Raw genomic sequence first — 23,362 nt, 5'->3', positions numbered from 1 at the left:
TTTAACCAAACATCTAGTTACTCACTCAGCAGATACTCCGGCTAATAAAAAACGTGGATAATGTGCACTTAGTCAAAAGTTATAAGATTAAATTAAAAGGGTACCGGTAACCGAACACTCTCCCCTACATCAACAATTTGTGTCAATATCAAATTGGGGAACTTATCACCAGAGTTAAGAAAAATATCGGTTTCGTTACGGCATGGTTTACGTAGTTCCAACACATGTTATCGTTTGATGCATCCCGTGTTCGATTTCGCAACTGGTTGTTAAAATAAAACGCTATTTTACAGGAATTTGATTTATAGAAGTAACAGGAGCGCAGGGTTTGTCAAGTTTCAATCACACAGCAGCGTTTAAATTGGCGTATCAAAACCTGCGTTCCTGTTACTTACGTGTATTATATTCAAACTCTACGTAGGGATTAATCAGCTGCATAATATGCTTTGTGATTGAATATGAATATTGAATTGAATATATGTTAATATTATTTGCTGTTTTTATTGATTTATTAATTTCGCTAATTTACTCTTTCTTCTGTGCACTTTTGCTGATCACATAAGAAACGATTTTCTACATCAATCATTTCCGATTCAGCTTCAGCTCGACGAACTGAGTAAATGCCCGCGCGTGTGTGTGACTGTGTGTGTTGTCAACAAAAAGGTCAAGATCTCAGAGATGACTGGACCGATTTTTATCAAACTAGTCGCAAATGAAAGTTCTCTCCGTCACCCTGAACGCTAACAGTTCGGCTGAAAAGTTCGTATCGTTTAATAGAAACACACATTTTTTGCCAAAATTCGTTTTTATTATTCAACATAATTGCCATCAGAGGCGATACAGCGATTATAGCGATCTTCCAACTTTTCGATACCATTTTTGTAGTACGATTTGTCCTTTGCCTCAAAATAGGCCTCAGTTTCAGCGATTACCTCTTCATTGCTTCTAAATTTTTTACCAGCGAGCATTCTCTTGAGGTCTTAGAACAGGAAAAAGTCACTGGGGCCAAATCTGGAGAATACGGTGGATGAGGGAGTAATTCGAAGCCCAATTCGTTCAATTTCAGCATGGTTTTCATCGACTTGTGACATTGTGATTGTGAGCTCACGCGGCACCCATTTTGCACAAAGCTTTCTCATATTAAAATATTTGTGAATAATATGTCCAACACGTTCCTTTGATATCTTTAGGGTGTCAGCTATCTCGATCAACTTCACTTTACGGTCATTGAAAATCATTTTGTGGATTTTTTTCACGTTTTCATCGGTAACAGCCTCTTTTGGACGTCCACTGCGTTCATCGTCTTCGGTGCTCATATGACCAGTACGAAATTTTGCAAACCACTTACGAATTGTTGCTTCGCCCGGTGCAGAGTCTGGATAACACTCATCAAACTATTTTTTGGTATCGGCGGCACTTTTTTTCATCAAAAAGTAGTGTTTCATCAACACACAAAACACAAAAGTAGCTTCACTCAAAATGCAATATCTCACAAACTAATAATCAGACAGCTGTCAAATTTATACACGTATCTTTTGAAGGTTGGTACTAACTGAAAATGGTATGGATTTAATTCTAGTGGCGCCCTCTCATAGAAACGATACGAACTTTTCAGCCGATCTGTTATCAAATGGTTTTGAGAGCGAATGTTCACTTTTTGAGTTATACGATGATTTATGTCCAAGTTTTCAGTTTTTTGCAATATCTGTCACAATTGACCTTGGAAATATAATATGTTTTTAGACTTAGATTTCGCACGATAATAGCTATCCAACAAGCCATTGATTGTTAAAATCCTTCCATTCAGATTCGACTTCCGGTTCAGGAGATACAGGGTGATTGGTGTAAAAATTTCACATAAATTCATCGGGTTCACTGATTCTGAGAGTCGACGACCAAATAAACTTATTGCAGTTTTAGCGGTATTCGGTTTTCGATCCCGGAAGGTACTCAAAAATACGATTTCTCTAAGATGGCTACACTGATTTTCAAAAATTTCGAATCTAATGAAATGGTTAACAATCCATTAGGCGAATATAACTGACTTCGGCTGCACCGATTTCCGAATCCCATTTCCGAAAGTATTGGGAAAAGAGAAGCTAAAAGAAAGCCAAAACGAATTTAATAAACGAAAATTCAAATCAAAATAAACTTATGGAAATTACAGGTTGATGAGTTTTTAAAATTCAAACCGTCATAGAAGATGACGATACAAAAAAATCTTCAAAGTTGAGCTCAAAACTTTATCAATTTATTCGTCAAAGAAATTCATAGATATACAAACTGTTTTTGGTTATGCTGGTTTCTGAATATCGTTTCTGGAAATACCATAAAAAATAACAAAAACTTTAAAGAGAAAATCACTTCTACATCCCATGGAATACTTGCAGTTTCAAAATTTTAATCACATTTCATTTGAAACGACGGTCGTTAAAATAATTTCATGAAAACTAAACACAACGAAGAATATTCGCTCGAAAAACACATGCTGATTGATAAAAAAAGGTATCGTCTCACTGCTAGGTTGATTAAGCACGTTTTTAGAATTTAGATCTTTACCGATCTCGACTTGACATGATCATGATGATACAAAAAACAAAATCACTTCAAAGCAGTTGTGACGCAACGATGATATTTTTTCTTGGCTAAGATCACTTGTGATAAAATCAGTAGTGATTTTTTTTATGTACGCGATTAGTGATTTTGAGATCAGCAGTGGTCTTAAATCACCAATGATTTTTGACGATCCTCTTCTTCTTTTCCCAGCCGGAATAGATTCAAGAACCATTTTCACTGGACTATCGTCCGGCGTCCTAATGGCATGCGCAGCCCATCGTATCTGTCCAATTTTAGCTGTCCGTATGATAGGTGGTTTCCAAACAGCTATTGCAATTCGTGGTTCGTACGCCGTCTCCATGATCCGTCTTCTATCTGCACTCCGCCTTAGATTGCCCGCAATACCTTTCTTTCGAAAACACTAAAGGCACCTTGATCGTCTGCCAACATAGTCCAGGTCTCTTGATCATAAAGAATTTATCGGCGGTCACCAGTAAGCCAAAATACACGAACTCGTCAATCACCTCGATATCGTCACCATCTATCAATATTCGTGATGGGAGGCGAAGTTTTTCTTCTTTAGAGCCACTTCCTCTCATGTATTTTGTTTTCGACGCATTTATAGTCAGTGCGATACGCCTAGCTCCGGCTTTCAGTCCGATGTATGTTTACATCATCTTTTCGATATCAAAGTCCTCAGCGAAACCAAAAAGCAGTACGGACTTTCGGAAAATTGTACCACTCGAGTCGATCCTCGCTATTCGAATTACACCTTCCAAAGCAATACTAAAGAGTCAATCACCTTGCCGTAATTCTCCCCGGGATTGGAAAGAACTCGAGATCGTCCCAGATAATCGGACGTAACACATCACTCTATCCATAGTTGCTTTAATCAATCCCGTCAGTTTATCTGGAAACCATATTCGTACATAATATTAGCTGTCCGATTTAACCTCGTGTCCTGTCTAGCTCCGATCTCTCCTACCAAAATTGTCTCAGTTGACGATTTTCATATTACTTATTGTAAATATGTAAAAGCTTTGCGGGGAAATTCGTTGCGTATAACAATTTGCACGTATGAATTACCATACCCAAGTTCTACAGCAAGTACTCATAACGGTTTGCTGGGTTGAACCGCCCCAATAAACGGGTTAGTGAAAACATTTAAAAAGAGCTGTTGAGTTACCTTGGCTATTATTTTTTAAAAGCATCGAACTCAGGATCAGCTCGTTCTACTTATTCCGCCAATTATTCTGTGATATTGAATTAACCTTGCGGAATAGGTTGAGTAATCTATATCCATTGTGTATTTAATCTGCAAAAGTGAACTACCTGAGCTAACCTCTCGATCATAGAGTACAGACGTCCAACTTTTGATTTCTTACACTGACATTATTGTAGGTATCAATCTTCAATAGGGCAACGATTTGAATGCACGTTATCATCATGAATATTTTGCATCACTGTTTAAAAAACAAATATGTGTCCAAGCCCCTGAAATATAATGACAATACTAATGAAGTCCTATTCGAAAGTCTACCTGTTCTTGTTTGAACGTCTGTCCACTGTTTCTACATTGCCTATACTCACCAATCAGTCCCACATAGATATGAAATTTGATAGAACAAAGACGTAAACGATGTATTGGGACGTTGTTGAGATTAGGTAGTTTCTTATCAGTCCTAGGTCGCATGAAAAAAAAATCAGTTAACGGACAAGAAGAGACTGCTATAAATGTCCCATTATCTACTCGTAATTGAAGTAAATAGGTTGACATCAGAGCAGGTGATACAACAGCAAAATAATGGAGAATCGTGGTTTCGAAAATGTACCGGAATCTCATGCAAAACTATCAGATACTGCAGAAAATGAGCAAACATCATCCAAACCGCCAAACTCAGCACAAGTAAATCTCCATACAGGCGACATTGTAAAAAACACATCAGATTTATCAGTGCATCGAATTAAAATTAAATAATTCAATTGCAGGCAGATTCTTTCAACAGGCTTGATTTGAACAGCTATGCATCACGGAAATCTTTCGCTCAAGGAATGCTGGATTTGGCACTACTCACAGCGAATGCATCTCAGCTAAAGTTTCTGCTCACCGTGGGCGAAGTCCACGAATTCTACCATTTACTGCTGACGTTGGTGATATTGTCAATTTCGTTGCAGGTAAGCATTTTGTTTAAGTGCGTAAACTCGACTTCAACTAGTTCTACGTCACGCAGGTATTTCAAGCAGTGATGATAATTATTCTGGCTATGATACTTGATGTGAATAAAGTCGAACAACAGAAGAAAACCGATATTCTCAACAATATTCTAATCATCTTCACTGTGATAAGTGTCGTGATGAATATTATTATCAGCGCTTTCGACATGAAAAGTCAAAGTAACCTCCTAGGATTGTAGCAAAGACAATACACAGCATGATGCACAGTGCATTTAGATTATAAACATCGCCAGATGCAACAGTCAAAAGATAAAAGTTGCATGTTCGCCGAATAGTGTTTACAATAATAACCAATAATTCAAATATGCTTTAAGCATTACTAGTCCATTGTACTGTATAAGTAGAAACGAGGGTTAAGCTGGAATATATAATAGGAAACTGAAGAAAAAGTTCTATGCGATTTTCACGTTTTATTGATAATTTTGCACAATTTTTATCATTTCACGATTAATAACTTTACCTGGCAGCAGATCTGTGTTTTATTAAATAAGTTGTAGATCATTCTATGGATCATCATTGTAAACTATGTGAGGAAATGCACTAACGTCTAATTATTCACGAAGGGTCCATGTACTGGCATCAGCTCAAGTTGATCTGACAAACGCTTTTGCTCTTCGGTCAAACGATAGGCTTCATCCCGTTCCTGTTTCGTAAGCGGACGCCGTTTAAGTCTGGCAGCGGTTATCTTTTTATAGCATTCAATAATCTGAAAGTACATAGGTTTCGTGTTTCGTTCAGCAGGGGGTTTTAACTAACAAACTATTACCTCTTGATCAACGCGATCCAGTTTGCGCTTCACTTCGATTCTCTTCATTTCATCCTGAGCCATAGATTGTAGCTTTCGAATCTCATTCGAGTTATACTCTGCAATCACGGCAATCTCCGTGCGAACGCGATTGATTTCCGATAAAATTTCATCGTCTTGCTGACTCTTGGGCATGTCATCGTCGTCCAAGATTCCTTGTTCGATCAACTCCTTGCGTAGCCGACGCTCGATGCTGATACCATTTTTCAGCAACGAAACCGCACTTCGTGAATTACTGTGACCTACGTCTGAGCTACTGTTGCTATTTTCATTGCTAGTGCTATTGCAATCTGGCAGCAGATTTTCTTCCATCAGAGCAGATACCAAGCGTTGTGTTAGAGGACCGGTGATTCCTTCCCCACTAAAAGTAAATTTGAATTATTTATTTCATTCGAATAAACATACCAATTGTTGTTTGTACATTGTTTTTTCCTTTTTGTTGACATCGCCGTTTGTGAGTCCTTTGCTTTTTTTAGAATTATCCTGTTCCTCTTTGATGTCATCAGCAGCCCACTGGGTGCTATAATGAGGACCCAATTCCGGTATAGGCGGAATCAATGGCCCTGAATACTCTTCGAGTAAGTCATCTAACAGTTTGAGATCTTCGTGCGTTATAGACATACAGTAAGGTTCTACTGACATCCAAAATTTGTTCGGTGTATCATTTTTCGGAAGCAACATCTTCGCATTATCGGAAATAATATGCTGTATGTGATGGTTGGCAGGCAAAAACGGAACAGCATCCATGCTGTCGTCTGTGTTTTGCGAAGGAGCAGGGGACGGAGGTATTAATGATGACATGTTCTTTATCTTCGACAGTCTCATATGATGACCAAATAGTTTACCAGCACTTTCACGCAATTTTTGTTTTTCGTCCAGTCGCTTCTTTTTGCCAGGTGACGAGGGTGCTTTATCAATAAATTTACCTTTCCGTTCACGACGTTCATCTGCCTTATCAATTGATTCAATTTCACTTTTCAATACACGATATCGCAATGCGACCGTGGATAAAAGCAACTCTAATTCAAGTTGTACCATATCCAAGTCCTCAGCCGGTACGAGATCCTCCGTGTTACTGGATAATGCTGCAAAAAAAAACACTCATGCAAAACGGTGCTGCTTTGTCGATTAAATCAAAACTCACCCGCGGTGTACTTGGGAAGAACTTTCGCATTATCTGCAGACTTAATGTAGGGAACGAGAGGGACTTCACCCGGTGAACCTGGAGATGGAACGCCAACGGAAACAGGCGTTTTCGGTGTAGGTAGTTTTGACCCAGATGGTAAAGCTGTTGCTCCTGAAGTACCGCTCAGAGTTCCACTACCAGACGGTACACTCATTCGGTTTTTAGCCGAAGACGAGACGGATAATCGCTTCGCAAGATTCTTATCAGCCATTTCAGCACCTCATTAAGCGAATAACACGGAATGAATAAAATGCTACGATTTGTTTACAATTTTACCCAATCTATGACAGAAAGAAAAACTTGCATCCACAGCTGATTTGACGAATTCTTATGTCTCACCACCACTAGCTCAAAATATGCTAAAATGAGGCCAAATCTGTCACAGGACAATGCGTCAGCTCTTTCGCCAGTTTACAGAAAACTATTTTTAATTCACGAATAAATCATTTTACAATTTACTTAGATAATCATTGTTGAAGCTTTCAGTAAAACAGTGTTTCCCTGAATAAAAATAACACCAGAAACATTTAATTTCATAGATATTTAGTCAAATATTGCCAAAATTAGCACTACAAATCGCTACGCTGACGCCCTTCTGCATTAACAGTAAACTAGTGTTGGTTTTGGAGTCAAACAATCGATACTTTGGAGTGAAAATATCGATACTCGCCAAATTAATATGTTATTATATCGATCTACCGACACCTACACGCTACAAAAAAAAACATTATTCTCAGAACTTATGACCATATTGGACTATCAGCATAAATAAACCTAGATCTCCCAGTTAATAGTACTGTATTTGAGCAGCCCGTGACACCAAAAGCGATGTCTGGTGTAGAATGTGTGCGTAAATGCTCCTAAAATGCATGTACAAAGTTGCCTGCGCATTTAACAGAACCACAGTAGGATAAATCAAGTAAACAAAGATTTCCCATTGTACGGAGAAACGGTTGTACTTTTTTCCATTATCTACTGTCATAAATAAAATAAACCTAGATTCCCCAGTGTAATAGTAATGTAGTTGAGCAACCCGTGACACCAAAAGCGCCGTCTGGTGTAAAATGGGTGCGTAAATGCTCCTAAAATGCATGTACAAAGTTGCCTGCGCATTTAACACATAGTAACACCAAATACAAATTAATTTTTATTTGGTAACACTTTAACACTGGTTTATTCGCGGGGAAAACTGCTTCGTTTTATGGCAAATAAAACTAATACGGTTCTTTTAAAATGTAAATTTAGTTGTATCATTGCAAAAATAATATCATAGATAAATTGAACCAATTTTGTTCTTGATATACAGGTATAGCAAGGTAGACTCAACATAGACATTTCCGTTAACATCAACTCAACTTTGGTTGACATGTGATAAACGGTTAGTTTATTTCTACAATAAAAGTAGCCGGTACAAATATTTTTTTCGTTTGGTTAGATGAAAATTTTGATTGAAATCAAAAAGAGATCATTGTTGATGTTGATGCCCCGTTTACACTTCTGCTGGCTGCCAGCATGCTCACTGAGCAAAATACCATAGTAACCGTAGCCTGTTTTCCATTGTCGTTTCAACTATACGCTTAAATAGTAGCAACAATCATGATATATGACTATTCACCATCTGTATTGTATAAATTACTAGACAACAAAGACTACGACTTGACTAAACTATTTGTATTTATGACTTTTCTGGCATGGTTATCCTGACAATGGTAGTCATCTCAAATATAAGAACAAATAGTTAAAATCACAATTTCTAGTAAGGTGAAATTGCTCTCGAGCCTTGATATATATGAGGAGCTAAATAGTTATCGCTACCATGTAAATATGTACACAGTATAATAATGTTACCATAAATAGATACATGGTTTAAACGAAATTATGAAGTTTGAAAACACTATTCATGTAGTCCATATCAACAGAATTTATGTAGTAAGCACATTATCGTATAGTGTTTTTTAACCGACTATGTTTTTCATTTGTGCTGACTATACAAATTGTCAATAAACGGATATACTTTGTTATTGTCACATAAAGTTACAATACAGAAGACAATTTCGTAACACATCAGTGATTGATTTGAAAAAAAAAATGTATATTGTGACTTATATTGTGCAATTTGGAAGTTCTTGCAGGTGAGTAAATTTTGTAGCCTTACTAGTTTCCGTCGTTGAAATTAAATTTTTCAACAATTTTGCCGGTAATGGCTGTTTTCTAGTGAAATCGACGTCCTGTATAATTTTTATTATTCGTTATCGGTCGCTGTAGAAACAACATCAAGCGATTGATTAAAAACGACGAACATCATCCGATTCCCGGATTCAAATCGCTCGAATCCGACGGAAAAATAACAATATATGGCAGGTGGGTATTGAGGTTTGTTTCTGGACTTGGCTATTAATTTCTTCCATTTCTTCTTCAGGAAAAACTTCAACGAACAAAGCCTGGGATCAACAGTTGCAACCAAGCAATGCTGCTCCGTGTCTACGTTGATAATCAATATTTCATCAGGCACATCATCATAATAAAATTGTAATAATTGCAAAAATAAAATAGAATTAAATGAAACTATTTTGTTGTTCTTGTTCTAGAATTCAAATTCATAAAACTTTTTAACATTAGCTCATGTTTTGCTGATCTTCAGCATTGTTGAATCAACCACTGCCTTTAGTTTCGAAATAACTAGAAGTGAAATGTCAAAAATACCATGGCTCTGGTTATAGCGAAAACCACAATGTAAATAAAGATTCGGTCATGGTTAGCCTAACAATCTCAATCGTATTAGTTATTCATACAATATACTGTTCAATATTACTATTCTAGAGCCGATACCATTTATAGTAAACATGAACTTGACTATTGTTGAAATCATCTGATTTAATAGTCGGCTGAAAACCACTATACTCGCATGGTCAGGTTGGCCCTCTATATAGTAACTGTTACCATAATATTTTTCTGAGTGCTGGTGCCAGTGTACTGCCTCTTAGGAAAAAAACGTTCAACTGTGGTCCAATGATCCAACGTATTAGACCAACGAAGGACCAGATTTGAACGTTTTTTTCCTAAGAGGGCAGTACACTGGCAGCCAGCAGAAGTGTGAACGGGGCATGAAGGGAGAAATTGAAGCAAAACAATCATATTCTCGGTTGATTTTTCAATAGGGCGTATAATCAAGTGACAGTTTCTCTTCAATCACTCTCTCTTTCGATTATTGTGATGTGATTAAAAAGATTTTCTTTGATATCACTATTCTGTTTGAAAGTCGAAAGTTTGGGGTATCATTTCATGCAAAGAGTTGAGTGATAAACGTGGAAACCGCTTGGTAATTAATAGAAGAGAAAGTAAACAAAGAGAAACTGTCACTTGCTTATACGCCCTTTTGAAAAATTAACCGAGATATTATAGCTTGAAACAAAGACATCATATTAACAAGATATCCAGCTCTCACATTTCCCGAACAAATCATTGGCAACATCATTTTTTGTGAACATGGCGCCCTCAGGAACATGGCGCCGATGCGGACTCGCATCGAATTTCGTACATAGAAGTAGGGGAGAGAAACGTCAAATGAATGTGATGCCGTGCGATGGCGTTGCTGAACTGAAAATTGATTTCGCTCTAAGCTGACAGGGTCTGCTTGAAATAAACATAAATCCAATTAAAAAATCCACAAATTGTTTTGTTATTTCAAACATGCTCAGGGAAAATGCAATGTTACTGACCCCTATACAGTTTAATATCAAGCATTTTTATTTTAACTCAAGTCTCTACCAGAACTGATAGTTTAAAGTTGGATGGGCGTTATTTATATGCATGTACGATGTTTAAAAGTGTGATCGATTCGAATGTAAACGGGAATACGAATTTGACATACTTTCGAACGTATCACATACGGCCGTAAAAAAGAATGAGGGTGTATATAATGTATTGAAAGCCACTATTCTGTATTTCGATCGAATCGGAACGAGTGTGAAAATTTGCATTCTGTAACTCGATCGAGTGATGCTTTTGTAGGAAAACTCGAACTCGATCGAGCTACACAATGCAAAATTTCGTATTCGATCGAGACAATCCGATTCGAACGAAATACAGAATCGGGGTGATTAAGTTGTGAATCAATTTCAAGAATCAATATTTACTGTCACTTCCGATTGCAGGTAAAATAATGGTCTAAAAGTAACGTAATCGGCAATTCTCTATCCACAATTTTTTTACAGAAAGTAACCAATAATCAAGTTCAAATGTATTATTACTGAAACTTTTGGTTTCGAGAATGTTGTCGAATATGCGACGTAAGCGTTGAGTCACACTTTTCTGAAGTAACCGAAACCATCTGAGAGAATTTGTATTTAAAAATCAGTCCAAAATCGTGTCAGAAATTATCCTAATGAAAACATATGTTTTAAAAAGACAAGAGAAAGGTACTAGGTGGATTGCAGGTAACTTAAAAGATTTTAAAAATTACATTACTTAGGTCGATTCAGTTTAAAAATAAATCGCACGGAACAATTATTTATCCTCAAAATGCTATATCTAAGAATCGAATTCGATAGCACTATAATTGGAGGAAGGTGACGTTATCTGCAAAAAATAATGAAAGAGGATTTCTCACATTTCTATATCAAATGAAAACAATCGTGTACATTTAGAATATATAGATTATGGAAAACTTTTGTCTATGTCTAGCAATGCAAAGATACATATTTTTTTCTCTTGAGAGCTTCAATAACTACCATAATTTTACGTTTTTTTCCGCATTTGAAAAATGATAAGGAAATCTCTAGTTGTACATTCAAGAACTCCAAAATACGTTTTTACGTTCTGTCATTTTTATCTGTAACTTAAATGCTTAGCTTTCGAATACTTCAGTAAAATGAAAATTATATATGAGAATTTATTAGACAGAAAGCTAGAGAACAAAACTTTTCCGATAAAATGCGTTACGTGTGCGTACAATGAATCTCAAGCGTCGTTAATCAACTAGATTATATACGTATTTTGCTCCCTTCAAACATTTTGCAGCTTGAACGAAGCACGGTGTCAGAAAAAATCTAGGCAGCATTTTTTGCGCTCAAGTAAACACAATCTCGTCTGATTCCCTCACGAGACCGCACTGTGCGTTTAATCGGTACGAATGGAAGCTGCTGCATCAAAGCTTAAATATTTAAATAATTTTCTTTTGATAAAATTACTATATTCGGCGGAGTTTTGTCGTCAATACGTCTGGGTCATTTTTTGTTAAAGTTTCGAAAACTTTGTACTAAGGGTCCATCAAACGATATTCTCTAAAAAATATATATAGATTTGGTAACATTTGCATTATCGAGGAAAAGTAAAATTCGATTTCAGCTTAGGCTTTCTGTCTGAACAGTTACGATGAAGCAGAAGCAATAAGTAGCTGCATGCAGAAGCGCAGGCAACTTGCTTGATCTATATCTTCAATATGTCGCGATGTGATATAATAAAATGACGCCCCGTGTCGTAAGATTCGCTCACGGAGTTGTCCTTCCGGTTATCTACAAGTTTCATTTCTTTTTACTCTTGCCGAGTGTTAACGTGTGGTGCGATGCAGCCATTTGGGACTTTCGCCGGTTGAACTCGACAAATTCTTCCTCAAGTTTTTTACGAGATTCCTCCAATTTACGCTTGTCTTCGGCGTGGTCCTTCTTCAACTTGTCAAACTTAGCATGTAGCTGTAATTGATTAATATTATTAGTTAAAATGTGTTCGTATCTAAGGTTCGTAAAATTAATTTATCACGATGTACCTCTTTCTCACTATCCTTGAGCTCGGCCTCCTTCTCCTTGACGCGGACAACAAACATTTGTCGAACTTCATCCTCCTTGGCCTGTAGGTCAGCAAGATGATTGCTCCGCTTAGCTTCGAATGTCTGTTGGAATGAGACCGGCTTATTGTCGCTGTCGACATCGGTGAAGCCCATTTGCTCAAGTCGCTTCTGGCGGTACAGTTCATAGTGTTTGGTATGCGTTTTCTCTCGCATGTCCTCCATGTTTGTACGGATTAACATTTCCCGCAGCTTAACAAAGTCGCAATGAGCTTCGTTCTCCACCTGAACCGTACCCCAGGGGTACTGCCGAGCACGAACGGTCTTGTTGCCCACACGAACGAAATCTGTACTTCCCACAACAGCGAACGGAATGTGCGAGTTCATGTTTGCATTGATCTCAGCCACACTCTCGTCGTCGGTAGGGAATTGATAAATCTGAACACCGTTGTGACGGAGTTCTTCGTTGATTTTAGCTTTGAATTTCGACAGCTCCGTCTTGGAAATGGTATCGGCTTTAGCAATAATTGGAATAATGTTGACTTTGGAATCCAGCTTCTTCATGCATACTAAATCCAGCGACTTGAGGCCGTGCCCGGTCGGGCAGATGAAGTAAAGACATATGTGAGTACGACTGTCATGGTAGGTAGCAAGCGAACGTTTGATCTTCAGCTCCTCTTGGAGGAATGTCTCAAACTGCTGATCGATGTAATCCACCACAGCTTTGAACGAGTCATCTTTGTTGATTTGGTCGCCATAACCAACAGTGTCGCAAATCGTCAACTACGGTTTAAAAAATGTCATATCATATATTATCATTAAAAATCAAATTAAATCGTTGATCATAACTACCTTCAAGCGCACCATGCTCTCCTGCAGCTCGTAAGTGTGCGCCTTCAGCTTGACGTTCGGCAGCGAATGTGGACTCGGCTGCGATTCGAAGTTCGTGTTGAACAACGAGTCCATCAGGGTGGACTTTCCGAGACCAGTTTCTCCGATGCACAGAATGTTGAACACGAACCCATTCTGAACGCTCTTGCTGACCAGCTGATCGGGCAAGCTATCGAAACCCACATGACCTGACAGTTTCAGGTTTCGCGGTTCGTTCTGCAAGAAAACAGTTCAAAAACAATCATTCAATCATTACAAAACATTGGGATTGAGAGCGTGTGGTATCAAGACAACCGCGGCGTATGCCACGCAGCTTTATGCTCCCAATAGGATCATGTTCCACTACAACAACTCTTGTACACCACACATATTTCAAACGTGTTGTTTTTTTTTCTTCTTGGTGTCTACTGAGTGGATCGTCCATCTGACCTGATGGCTGAGTAAATGTCTGTTATTTGCGTGCCGCTTGGTTTGGCAGGCGACCGCTCGCTGAATGCATTATTTATAAATAAAAATTCCATATAATATAGAGTTACGAAATAAGTTTGATTTGGATCTAAACGAGATGACTTTTGTAATCATACGGGTCCCAATTAACGAGACTACTATTTTCACGACTACTGTACGGACGACCTAATATGTGAATACCGATGACAAAGCAAACGAACCGCACCTACAACTACTGACTACTGATTAATGCAACCTTTAAAGCTGATTGTTGAAAGTAAGATAGTAGATAGGATAATCAGAACGGTGAAAATTATGTCAACTACCAATTCTATTGGAAGCGACAGTGAAATTTTTAATCAACTATGGGCATCACTTTCACATACGTTGAAATAATCGGTATCGAGTGCAAAGAAACTAAAACCAAACAAGCATTGCACCAAACGTGAATACAAATTAGCTGGCATGTTAAAAAAAAACATTAACATGTTCATGGTTCATCGAACAGTTGATCAACCAAATTCCAACCGCTCAGCTCTCTACATCACTCATAGTTGTACCTACATCGCGGCATTGGCCATTCTTCGAATTTCAGAATCACTGCGCCAATTATGTTTGAGTTTTACTACACTGCCACAATGAGCATAGTTGTTTTACATGCATATTTAATGTTTTGCTTCCAATATACTAAAATCATTAATAAACACTAAGTATCACATCTCTTGTGAAACTTAGGACAAATCGCATATAGGAGGTTCTGGTCGAATGTAAAATAAATGTATATCGCGTGAAATCAGTTTTTGGTGATATTACAAGCTTTTAGATCGAAGATGGCGTCGAAACGAGAGCAAGTGTAAAAAGCAATTGTATGCGGCCGCAATGAAAATCCGGATCTGTCAATAAGAAAACTTGCAAAATATTGTGGTTTTCCTGCAAGCACTGTTCATAACGTTCTCAAATCTTTCGATGTGCATTTGAAGCCAGAATGGCACGAAGGTGATGCAAATATTGCAGAAGAGACCAGATCCTTCGGTACGTAGTGTGGCTAGAAAAGTAAAAATATCTCCAACTTCCGTGCAAGCACCGACTTCATATCAAATCGTTCAAAGTAAAACCAAAACCCAGGCTCACCATTTGTTTCGAGAATATTTGACGAAGTTTTCCTGCGTGATAGTGGACGATGAAACTTATGTGCTACAAGACTTTAAGAAGCTTTCCGGAATGTCTTTTTATACTGTCATGCAACGGAACGACGTAGGTGAGCATTAAAGGATAAGAATAAGGCCTAGTAACGCAATAAATATTTGGTTTAGCAGGCAATATGTAGCTGTGGTCGAGCAAGCAAAAGTTTCATCACTACCGGAACGGTAAACAAGGAAATATACCGCAAAGAATTCCTAAAGAAGCGATTGTTACTATTCCTGCGCAGCCATGACGCTCCCTCGCCATTCTGGCATGATTTGACATCTTGTCACTACGCCAAAGATGTTTTGGAATGTTATAAACCGAATGTTGCACCGAAAGAGGCGAATCCATTTAATCACCCGGAATTACGACCTATCAAACGGTATTAGGTTCTCGTGACGAGAAAACTCTCTCAATATTGACATGCTTCGAACATTTTAGACAAAAGCAGATAAATCGGTTGGAGAGAAGTTTGCACAGATCCTTATTGCAGGAGTAAAGTCAAAAGTTCGTAGTTTCTTCATGAAACCTAATTAAGTAACTGTAATTAGATTTAAGATGATTAATAATGCACAATTAAATTAATAAAAAATGCATCTTGGATTGAACTAACACTAAATTTGTTTTTTCTTCCAAATTTAATCTGTACAGATTTTGTCTCCCGGGTTGGCGGTTTAATGGTTACAAGCCAGTTGGCGTATGTTCGAGCCCCGACCTGGAAGGATTCTTAGCGTCAGGAGGATCGTCGCACCAGCCATGTAAGTGTTCTGTATGCTATTAATCGGCTGCGAATTCTGTCAAAATGGAATCTCCAATTCCACAAAAATGAACGTAATACCAAAGCTTTGCTTTCAATTTTGTCGGGAGCAAGTATTAGACAAAATTATATTGAATGTTAGTGTTTTTGCCTTTCTCATATAGAAAGGTTATGCAATCACTGTGAAAACCGACTTTTGAACTGAGGCCCTGAGGGTCGAGTTTCATATACCATTCGACTTAGTTCGTCGAGTACGCAAAATGTCTGGATCCGACTTCCGGTTCCGGAATTATGGGGTCAAATGTGCAAAAAATTGTGAAAATAAGTGCACCAACTTTTTTCGGAGATGGCTGAATCGATTTTAACAAAATTAGATTCAAATGAAGGGTCTTGTGGTGCCATAGAACATTCCAGAATATTATTTGAATTCGACTTCCGATTCCGAAGTTATGGGGTAAAATGTGCAAAAAATGAAAATATGTGTAAATAGGAAATAGGTGTAAGAAACGATATACTTCCAGAATTCATAAAACTACAGACAGCCGACTGTCAGGAGATTCGGCACATCATTCATTCGTCAATTTTTCAACTTTTGTGTTATGAATCAGTAATTTGTAATTAGGTTTTGCACGAACATTAGGTTTTTTACCGTCACTGCTAACCTCAATCGGATGAACACTTTTTGACAGTTCAGCAGTACTGTTTGTAAACATAAATTTCTTTTGTTTGTTTATTGACAAATTGGATCAGACCATTTACGGTCCGTATCGCCTAAATAAAGTTTTAAAACATTTGTTCACGATTGAATACGGTTCGTTTTTGATATTTATTAAATAAAAGAGAGTTTTAGATGTGCTCTTCGATTTTTGTTTAAGCTTGTTTGTAAACAGTACCGCTGAACTGTCAAGGATGAATACTTGTTCATTTGTGTCGTCACGATAAAAAACCTAATGCCATAACCTCACAAAATGAACAGAATGAACTTTTTTTGACAGTCGACGTGTACTTGTTTACAGTTTAAAAGTTCATCAGAGGTTCATCGTTCGAATGTAAAAATTGCAAGTCGCCTCACACTAAACAGATTCATACATATATCGCTCCTTGATGCTGGAAACACATACAGGCAATCTTTTTAGTTCTTTTCATTGTGGAATACGTTTTCAACATGCACTTTTTCGTCATTTTTCAATTTTTACTTGCAGTCGCAAAACAAAACAAGTACACGGCAACTGTCAAAGATGAACTTGATTCATCGGCAGTTCATTCATGTCGTCATCGTGCAAAACCTAATATATCGACCGTTTGAACTATTATAGAACAAAAAATGAACGTAAAATGCGATGCAAAACTATTTTGGAAACTGTCACACGTCACACTTTCAACTATTACAAGAAAAAAAAAGGTAAAACCAATGATTTTTGAAAGTGTGACGTGTAATCTACTATCGGTTATCAAGATGAGATTATTAATCATATTCAACATATCACAAAAATAGTGAGGCAGATTTATTTACATTATTGATAAAGTAATTTTAATGGATTCTCGCAAGAGATGATCTTTAATTATCGAATTGTAGTCTTAATGATTAGAAATAATACGAAAAAAGCATTTAAAAATTACTTTCTAGACTACGCGTAGTACCTGTTAATTAATTAATAAATAACTAGGGTAACAGAGGTATTTTGGCCCACTTTAGGATTGATTTTATTTTGGCACACTTTGTAAAAATATCCACTAAATGTTGTAATATCTTTGAAAAACCCTTCCGCAATAGGTAATTTACTGTTATTAACTTCAAATTGATGCAACATGGGTTACTTAACATTGATTAAATCCATAAAGTTTGTTAGGTGGGCCAAAATATATGAAGTGGCCAAAATACCTCTGTTACCCTATTTCAATGAAAAAAAAATATAATAGATATCTGAAGTACTGTTCACGAATAGATTTTTTGAGTCCGGACAATTCATGCCAAAATACGCCTCTGAATTTCTCTGCTGGTGTTACTGTCAGCGATCACCAGTGAGCTCAAATACTTGAACTGGTCAACCACCTCGATATCGTCATCGTCTGTCAATATTTGTGGGGGAGCGTAGTGTTTCCTCTTTAAAACCTCTTTCTCTTATTTTTGTTTTCGACGCATTTCTAACCAGTCCGATAAACCTAGTTTCGGTTTTCAGTCTGATGTATGTTTCCATCAACTTCTCAAGACTACGTGTCACAATATCAACGTCGTCAGCGTAATCAAAAAGCTGTACAGACCTACACAACATCGTACCACTCGCGTCTTCGCTCTTTGAATTACACCTTCCAAAGTAATATTGAACAAGAGACAAGAAAGTCCATTATCTTGTCGTAACCCTCTCTGAGATTCCAAAGGACTCGCGAGTGTCCCAGATACTTCGTCGCTGCTATGACCAATCGCGTCAGTTTATTCGGAAAACCGTATTTGTGTCAAATCTACTATAGCTGTTTTCGATAGATTGTGTCGTATGCCACTTTGAAGTCAATGAATAGGTGATGCGTAGGTACGTTGTATTCACGGCACTTCTGGAGTACTTGGCTTTTCACAGGCAGTTTTCAGGAAAACGGAAGTTTTAGATTAAGATTTTCGTTTTTCTTGAATTGCAGTTCTAAGCTGAATGAACTGATTTGTTTATTTTTCAACTATATGGGAGTTTTATTGATTAAAATCAGAAAAAGAAGCGCAGGAATTTGTTTTTACGCACACATTATTGACTTTATACGCTATAAATATAATTGCATGCAGACAAAACTTGAGCACAAATTTGGCGCAAAGGTGGATACCGAAATCTCGAAAAAAAATTCAATAAAAATTTTCATTCAGGCTTTTCCGCGAACAAGCTTTTCGTGGCCGATTGGATTATATTTTTGTTACATAAAAATTGTATTTTCTTGCTATTGGATCTTATTGTCATCTTTTTGCTAGAGGGAGAGGAGCTTCCATTTCCATCTAGCGAAGATCGAGGTTCACAGTTTAGCAAGCGCTAGAAATAAAATTGCATACATTTCGGCTACAGATATAATTGAATCATTCTGCGCTGCGAATCATTATTTCTATTATTATAATTTTTGGTTAAAATCTAACAGTCTAATAGTTATTCAAACTGTTGTCAAGAATAGCTATGCTCCATAGCATAGTTGTTTTTGGCAGTTCGAAAGTTATTTTCTGGCACTGAAAAAATTCTTGCAACAAAATTCATGTTTCAGGCCATTGGTAAAAATTACTTCTGTGTAATTTATTTTATTACTTTCAATGGAAGAAAATACACAAATGAAAAGTTTTAATATTTTTTCAAATGAAGTAAATTTTTCTTGAATTTCTTCTTATGTTCACTGTATGGAAATTATTATATTTTTCAGTGCAAAATAAACCCAAACAACATTCCCTATGTCAAATATTGAATTGATTCGCAGTTTTAGTCAAATTTCACTATTTGCATATTAATAATTAAGTATTTTGGTGTTCGTCAAATGGTGAGATAACTAATTCCTCACAAGTTTCTATCTCATACCTCCCCGTGTGTATATGATGATATTTGGTCAATAGATCGGCGTCGACTGAGTGCTATCGCCTTCTGCGTTAGTAGCAGAATGAGAGGGTGCGAAATGGCTTATAAGTTAAAGCCTATTCTAAAGTGCAATATTTATCATAGTATATTGCAAAATATAGATCTGCTGTTTCTTACAATATTTATTATATATTGAATTGAATTATATTGCATTATATTATATAAACAATCATTATTATCATTATTAGAAGAGAAATATTATATTTACTAGAGTATAACTTACACTGCGACAGTAACTGTTATATAATGTATTATAGCTTATTATTTCATATATTATCGTCTTATATTATATTATGATATGTTATATTATGTTATATTGTTATATTGTATTTTATTACATTATTATATATTATATTATATTATATTATATTATATTATATTATATTATATTATATTATATTATATTATGTTATATTATATTACATTGTATTATATTAAGTTAACACATAGAGCAAAAAGTCCCGAAACTAAAGCAGAGATGGCGCTCGTAGTAAACCAGTAATCACGTCTTTCTAAAGTACTAACCTTTGCTTGAAACGGGTCAAAATTTTAAGTCGATCCGACCAGAAACAGCTGAGATATCGAGGTTGGAGTAAAGTCGTTTTGTGGTTTGTTTAAAAAATGTAAAAAACTGAGTTTCGTGTTTTGATAAAACATTGTTTTTTAATGGGTAAAAACACCGTGCAAGCGAAACAATGGATTGAAAAATGTTATCCGGGCTCTTGTCCATCAAAAGCAACGATTTGTCGGTGGTTCGTCGAGTTTAAACGTGGTCGTACCGACACAAATGACGCGGAACGCTCGGGTAGACCTGTGGAAGCCGTTACACCGGAAAATGTGAGTGAATTGACAAAAATTATAATGAAATATCGTAAAGTGAAGCTCCGTGAGATTGCTGAGATGACACAGATATCATATGGAAGTGTATTTACTATCCTTCATGAAAAATCGAGCATGAAAAAGGTTTTTTCCAAATGGGTGCCGCGATTGCTTTCGGTGGAACAAAATGCACCCTGCCACAAGTCGATGAAAACAATGGCGAAATTGAACGAATTGGGCTTTATACTATACTCGCCAGATTTAGCCCCCAGTGACTACTGGCTCTTTGATGATCTTAAAAAAATGCTCCAGGGAAAAAGATTTGACTCAAATGATGAGGTCATCGTTGAAACTGAAGCTTATTTTGAAGCGAAAGATAATTTTTTTTATAAACATGGTATTGAAAAATTGGAAAACGTTGTACCCATTGTATCACCCTAAAGGTGATTATGTTGATGAATAAAAAAAATTTTTGCAAAAAAAATGTTGTTTCCATTGTTAGTCTCGGGACTTATTGATCCATGTGTTATATTACATTATATTATATTGTATTGTGCTCACTTATATCGACAATGGGGAGGGATAGGGAGTGCATCACGGTACCCTAAAAGTTAATGACTGGATGGTGGAGTGGATTGCCAACCTGAGTCACGTGGGGAAAGCTGTTGTGTTTTTCCCTGAAAGTCTGAAATGAATGAGACGCAGCCCTTCTAACAAACAAACCATCAGGCGGGTTTTGAGCTGGTATAACGATTTTTTTTATATGGCCGGATATTCTTACTGGAAGCCGCCGGGTCCTCAAAACCCATTTTGGCCTTCTTAACAGCAGTTATATGAAAGCTACGCTGGTAATGCCTTGAACTGATGGTGGCTTCAGACGTACATACATACATACATACATTAATAAGTAAGTATTTTGGTAACTGATGGTTCTGTTTACTAGAGAATATCCATATCCATCATTCGAACGTTTTAGTGTCTTTTTCGACATAAATAGTTCGAACAACCTCATGGGGATGATTTTATTCGTATACACTGTAATATGATAAATCGATTTGGTTGAACATTTTGGATCTTGAGTCGTGTAAAATATATGTAACGAGAACAAATTTCAATCCAAAACTTGAAGTTCGTCCAATTCTGAATGCTAGATATAGAAGTAAAGATCCAGTTGACTTTAAAAATTACACAAATTTATCAGTGTAAACTTTGCGTTTGCGGTTTAAATTGAACTGATAGACGGAGATGGCAGTTCAATTTGAACTGCTTCAAGCACCAATGTGCCGAAGACGAAACGTGAAGACATCGACACGAGTCAATCTTCAAAACGATTTGACTTGTTAGAGAACCAACGCTTTTATATAATTTATTTTGAGAATTTCATAACTTATACTAGAACAATATTCAAGGGAGAAGTTTCACTGTTCGACTTACGTACTTTTGGGTTAAAATGACGCATTGCATCCAAACTAAAGTGTAAAACGTTAAATCACAATTGGAATACAGTTTTATCACACTTCCACTTGCTCTTTTCTCTGAAGATCTACCACACTTCAAGAACGTCGAACTACTGCCTTCAATGCCAGATCAAAGATCACAGCAGATTCGATTTGGTCTGGATCGAAATTCAACCTGAATTAACCATCTGTTTGTTAGGTTAACGGTCTTCTCTTCATTCAAATATCGTTCCCCGATAATTTTGCACGTACAGGCGTATTACATATACAGACGGATTGCTTGTTATAGTTTTCGGGAAATGAAAAACAGAATAAGAAGATATGTATTTTGATTGTGCATTGTTTACTCTGCGGCTATATACATATCAGTTTTCACATTCCGCCTTGATTCCATTTTTCGGCAAAAGGGGAAACTATCGATTGAATGCAAATGAAAGTTTTTTTTTTGTAACTGGGTTGCCTGTTTTTCATCGTGACTAGAAAGCACCTTGAAATGCAATGCCGGTGGTGCAATGAAACTGAGACAGGAATGTCACGTACTAACGTTTTATCGTTTCTCTATACGGTCATGTTAGTCGTCATTAATCATAGTGGAGAAAAACGCCAAGCTACCTGAAGAACCACCTAACATAGAACATCTAGACAGAAAAATAGAACTATTCGAAACATGCAAAAAGCAGAACACCTTCTCTTTTCAATTTGTATGTAGAGATGAAAAACAATCCCATCTATTATGTTACAATATAAACACAGCACTTGTAGAAGCAGAGCGAGATCATAACGACTATATTTATGCACATAACACAACGCTCGGGTATAAATAGAACCATTAATAAACAGATGCACTCCCTCGTCTGAGCCTTCTTAATGCACTCGGTTCGTTCGAGATTGTTTTACGGAAATGAAATTTAATCGCATAAAAGATAGAAATGCAGTCTGTTTCCTTTGATGCGTTTGATTGCAATTTCCCATAACTGCATGAATGCATCAGGTTAGTACGTAGTTACTTTTCCTCGCCCAGCATAAATTTATGCAAATCTCTAGCACGGAATATTTATAAACTTCTAATCGAAACTATACTAGCATTTAGAATGCCAATTGCAGAAACCATAAATCCTCAGTGACGCCCTATTGAATTTTGAGGCTGTTTAAATGCACCATCACATCACTGTCATAGCACTGAATAGATAAAAATTTCACTACGATACACCCGTACGCAATTATCACCAGAAACTTGTATTGAGTTTAATAACTTTCGGCCTAAATCACAATGATTTACCTTCATCACTTCAACATCTGCAGCCGCCATAGTGAATTATTTAAGACTGAATCAGCTAACTCATACTGGACGCAATTTAAATGCAACTTTCTAGAAACCTGGAGTAACATTTGCAATGGTCGCGTGATCATATAAATTTAACATTAACAGCTATAGCTAGTAATATATACAATATTATTTCCGTTCTCAACAGTTTTACATAATAATAGACGTTTAGTAAACAATCTAATAAAACATTAATAAAATTTATACGATACTGAGTCATCAGATGTAGAAAAAGAAACCATTTCATATATTGATTTCCAACATATGCCCATTCCTAATATTATTCCAGAAAAGATCTGTTGAGTTTGGAATGAACTGGAAATGA

At 36.7% G+C, this 23,362-nt stretch overlaps 3 protein-coding genes and 1 long non-coding RNA gene across 5 annotated transcripts; 2 read left to right on the top strand and 2 right to left on the bottom strand.

Moving 5' to 3' along the window:
- Positions 1–4,281: 4,281 nt before the first annotated feature.
- Positions 4,282–5,292, top strand: LOC131437368 (ninjurin-2-like). The gene is made up of 3 exons (XM_058606652.1): positions 4,282–4,486; positions 4,546–4,731; positions 4,788–5,292. Exons 1-3 carry the CDS (start codon positions 4,361–4,363, stop codon positions 4,968–4,970), a joined length of 495 nt encoding a protein of 164 aa, XP_058462635.1. The 5' UTR covers positions 4,282–4,360; the 3' UTR covers positions 4,971–5,292.
- Positions 5,182–7,382, bottom strand: LOC131437367 (transcriptional adapter 3). 2 transcript variants are annotated; one of them, XM_058606651.1, is made up of 5 exons: positions 7,122–7,382; positions 6,741–7,063; positions 6,018–6,681; positions 5,558–5,957; positions 5,182–5,497 (listed from the first exon to the last, which is right to left on the bottom strand). In XM_058606651.1, exons 2-5 carry the CDS (start codon positions 6,991–6,993, stop codon positions 5,339–5,341), a joined length of 1,476 nt encoding a protein of 491 aa, XP_058462634.1. In that variant the 5' UTR covers positions 6,994–7,063; positions 7,122–7,382; the 3' UTR covers positions 5,182–5,338. The 2 variants fall into 2 exon arrangements, with proteins under 2 accessions (XP_058462634.1, XP_058462632.1); XM_058606649.1 differs by having other exon boundaries at positions 6,741–7,382.
- Positions 7,383–8,662: 1,280 nt separating this feature from the next.
- Positions 8,663–9,298, top strand: LOC131439319 (uncharacterized). The gene is made up of 3 exons (XR_009231102.1): positions 8,663–8,914; positions 8,998–9,143; positions 9,202–9,298. It is a non-coding gene; the product is annotated as an uncharacterized LOC131439319 (long non-coding RNA).
- A 2,121-nt stretch (positions 9,299–11,419) lies between these two features.
- On the bottom strand, positions 11,420–23,124 carry LOC131435548 (septin-2). Its single transcript, XM_058603559.1, has 4 exons — positions 22,993–23,124; positions 13,417–13,671; positions 12,547–13,347; positions 11,420–12,472 (listed from the first exon to the last, which is right to left on the bottom strand). Exons 1-4 carry the CDS (start codon positions 23,020–23,022, stop codon positions 12,305–12,307), a joined length of 1,254 nt encoding a protein of 417 aa, XP_058459542.1. The 5' UTR covers positions 23,023–23,124; the 3' UTR covers positions 11,420–12,304.
- Between the last annotated feature and the right edge of the window lie 238 nt (positions 23,125–23,362).

The sequence above is a fragment of the Malaya genurostris genome, chromosome 3, assembly GCF_030247185.1.
Source record: "Malaya genurostris strain Urasoe2022 chromosome 3, Malgen_1.1, whole genome shotgun sequence".
NCBI lineage: Eukaryota > Metazoa > Arthropoda > Insecta > Diptera > Culicidae > Malaya > Malaya genurostris.
Note: the sequence above shows the minus strand (reverse complement) of the source record. Positions and strands in the feature narration are given on the sequence as shown.

What these genes read in the sequence shown, in the direction of transcription:
- LOC131437368 (XM_058606652.1), top strand. Translation starts at nt 4,361, where the DNA reads ATGGAGAATCGTGGTTTCGAAAATGTACCGGAATCTCATGCAAAACTA. An exon ending in ATCTCCATACAGGCGACATT is followed by an intron (nt 4,487 to 4,545) that starts GTAAAAAACACA and finishes ATTCAATTGCAG; the next exon opens with GCAGATTCTTTCAACAGGCT. An exon ending in TATTGTCAATTTCGTTGCAG is followed by an intron (nt 4,732 to 4,787) that starts GTAAGCATTTTG and finishes TACGTCACGCAG; the next exon opens with GTATTTCAAGCAGTGATGAT.
- LOC131437367 (XM_058606649.1), bottom strand. Translation starts at nt 6,993, where the DNA reads ATGGCTGATAAGAATCTTGCGAAGCGATTATCCGTCTCGTCTTCGGCT. An exon ending in TCTTCCCAAGTACACCGCGG is followed by an intron (nt 6,682 to 6,740) that starts GTGAGTTTTGAT and finishes TTTTTTTTGCAG; the next exon opens with CATTATCCAGTAACACGGAG. An exon ending in AACAAAAAGGAAAAAACAAT is followed by an intron (nt 5,958 to 6,017) that starts GTACAAACAACA and finishes ATTTACTTTTAG; the next exon opens with TGGGGAAGGAATCACCGGTC.
- LOC131435548 (XM_058603559.1), bottom strand. Translation starts at nt 23,022, where the DNA reads ATGGCGGCTGCAGATGTTGAAGTGATGAAG. An exon ending in AGAGCATGGTGCGCTTGAAG is followed by an intron (nt 13,348 to 13,416) that starts GTAGTTATGATC and finishes TTTAAACCGTAG; the next exon opens with TTGACGATTTGCGACACTGT. An exon ending in TCAAGGATAGTGAGAAAGAG is followed by an intron (nt 12,473 to 12,546) that starts GTACATCGTGAT and finishes AATCAATTACAG; the next exon opens with CTACATGCTAAGTTTGACAA.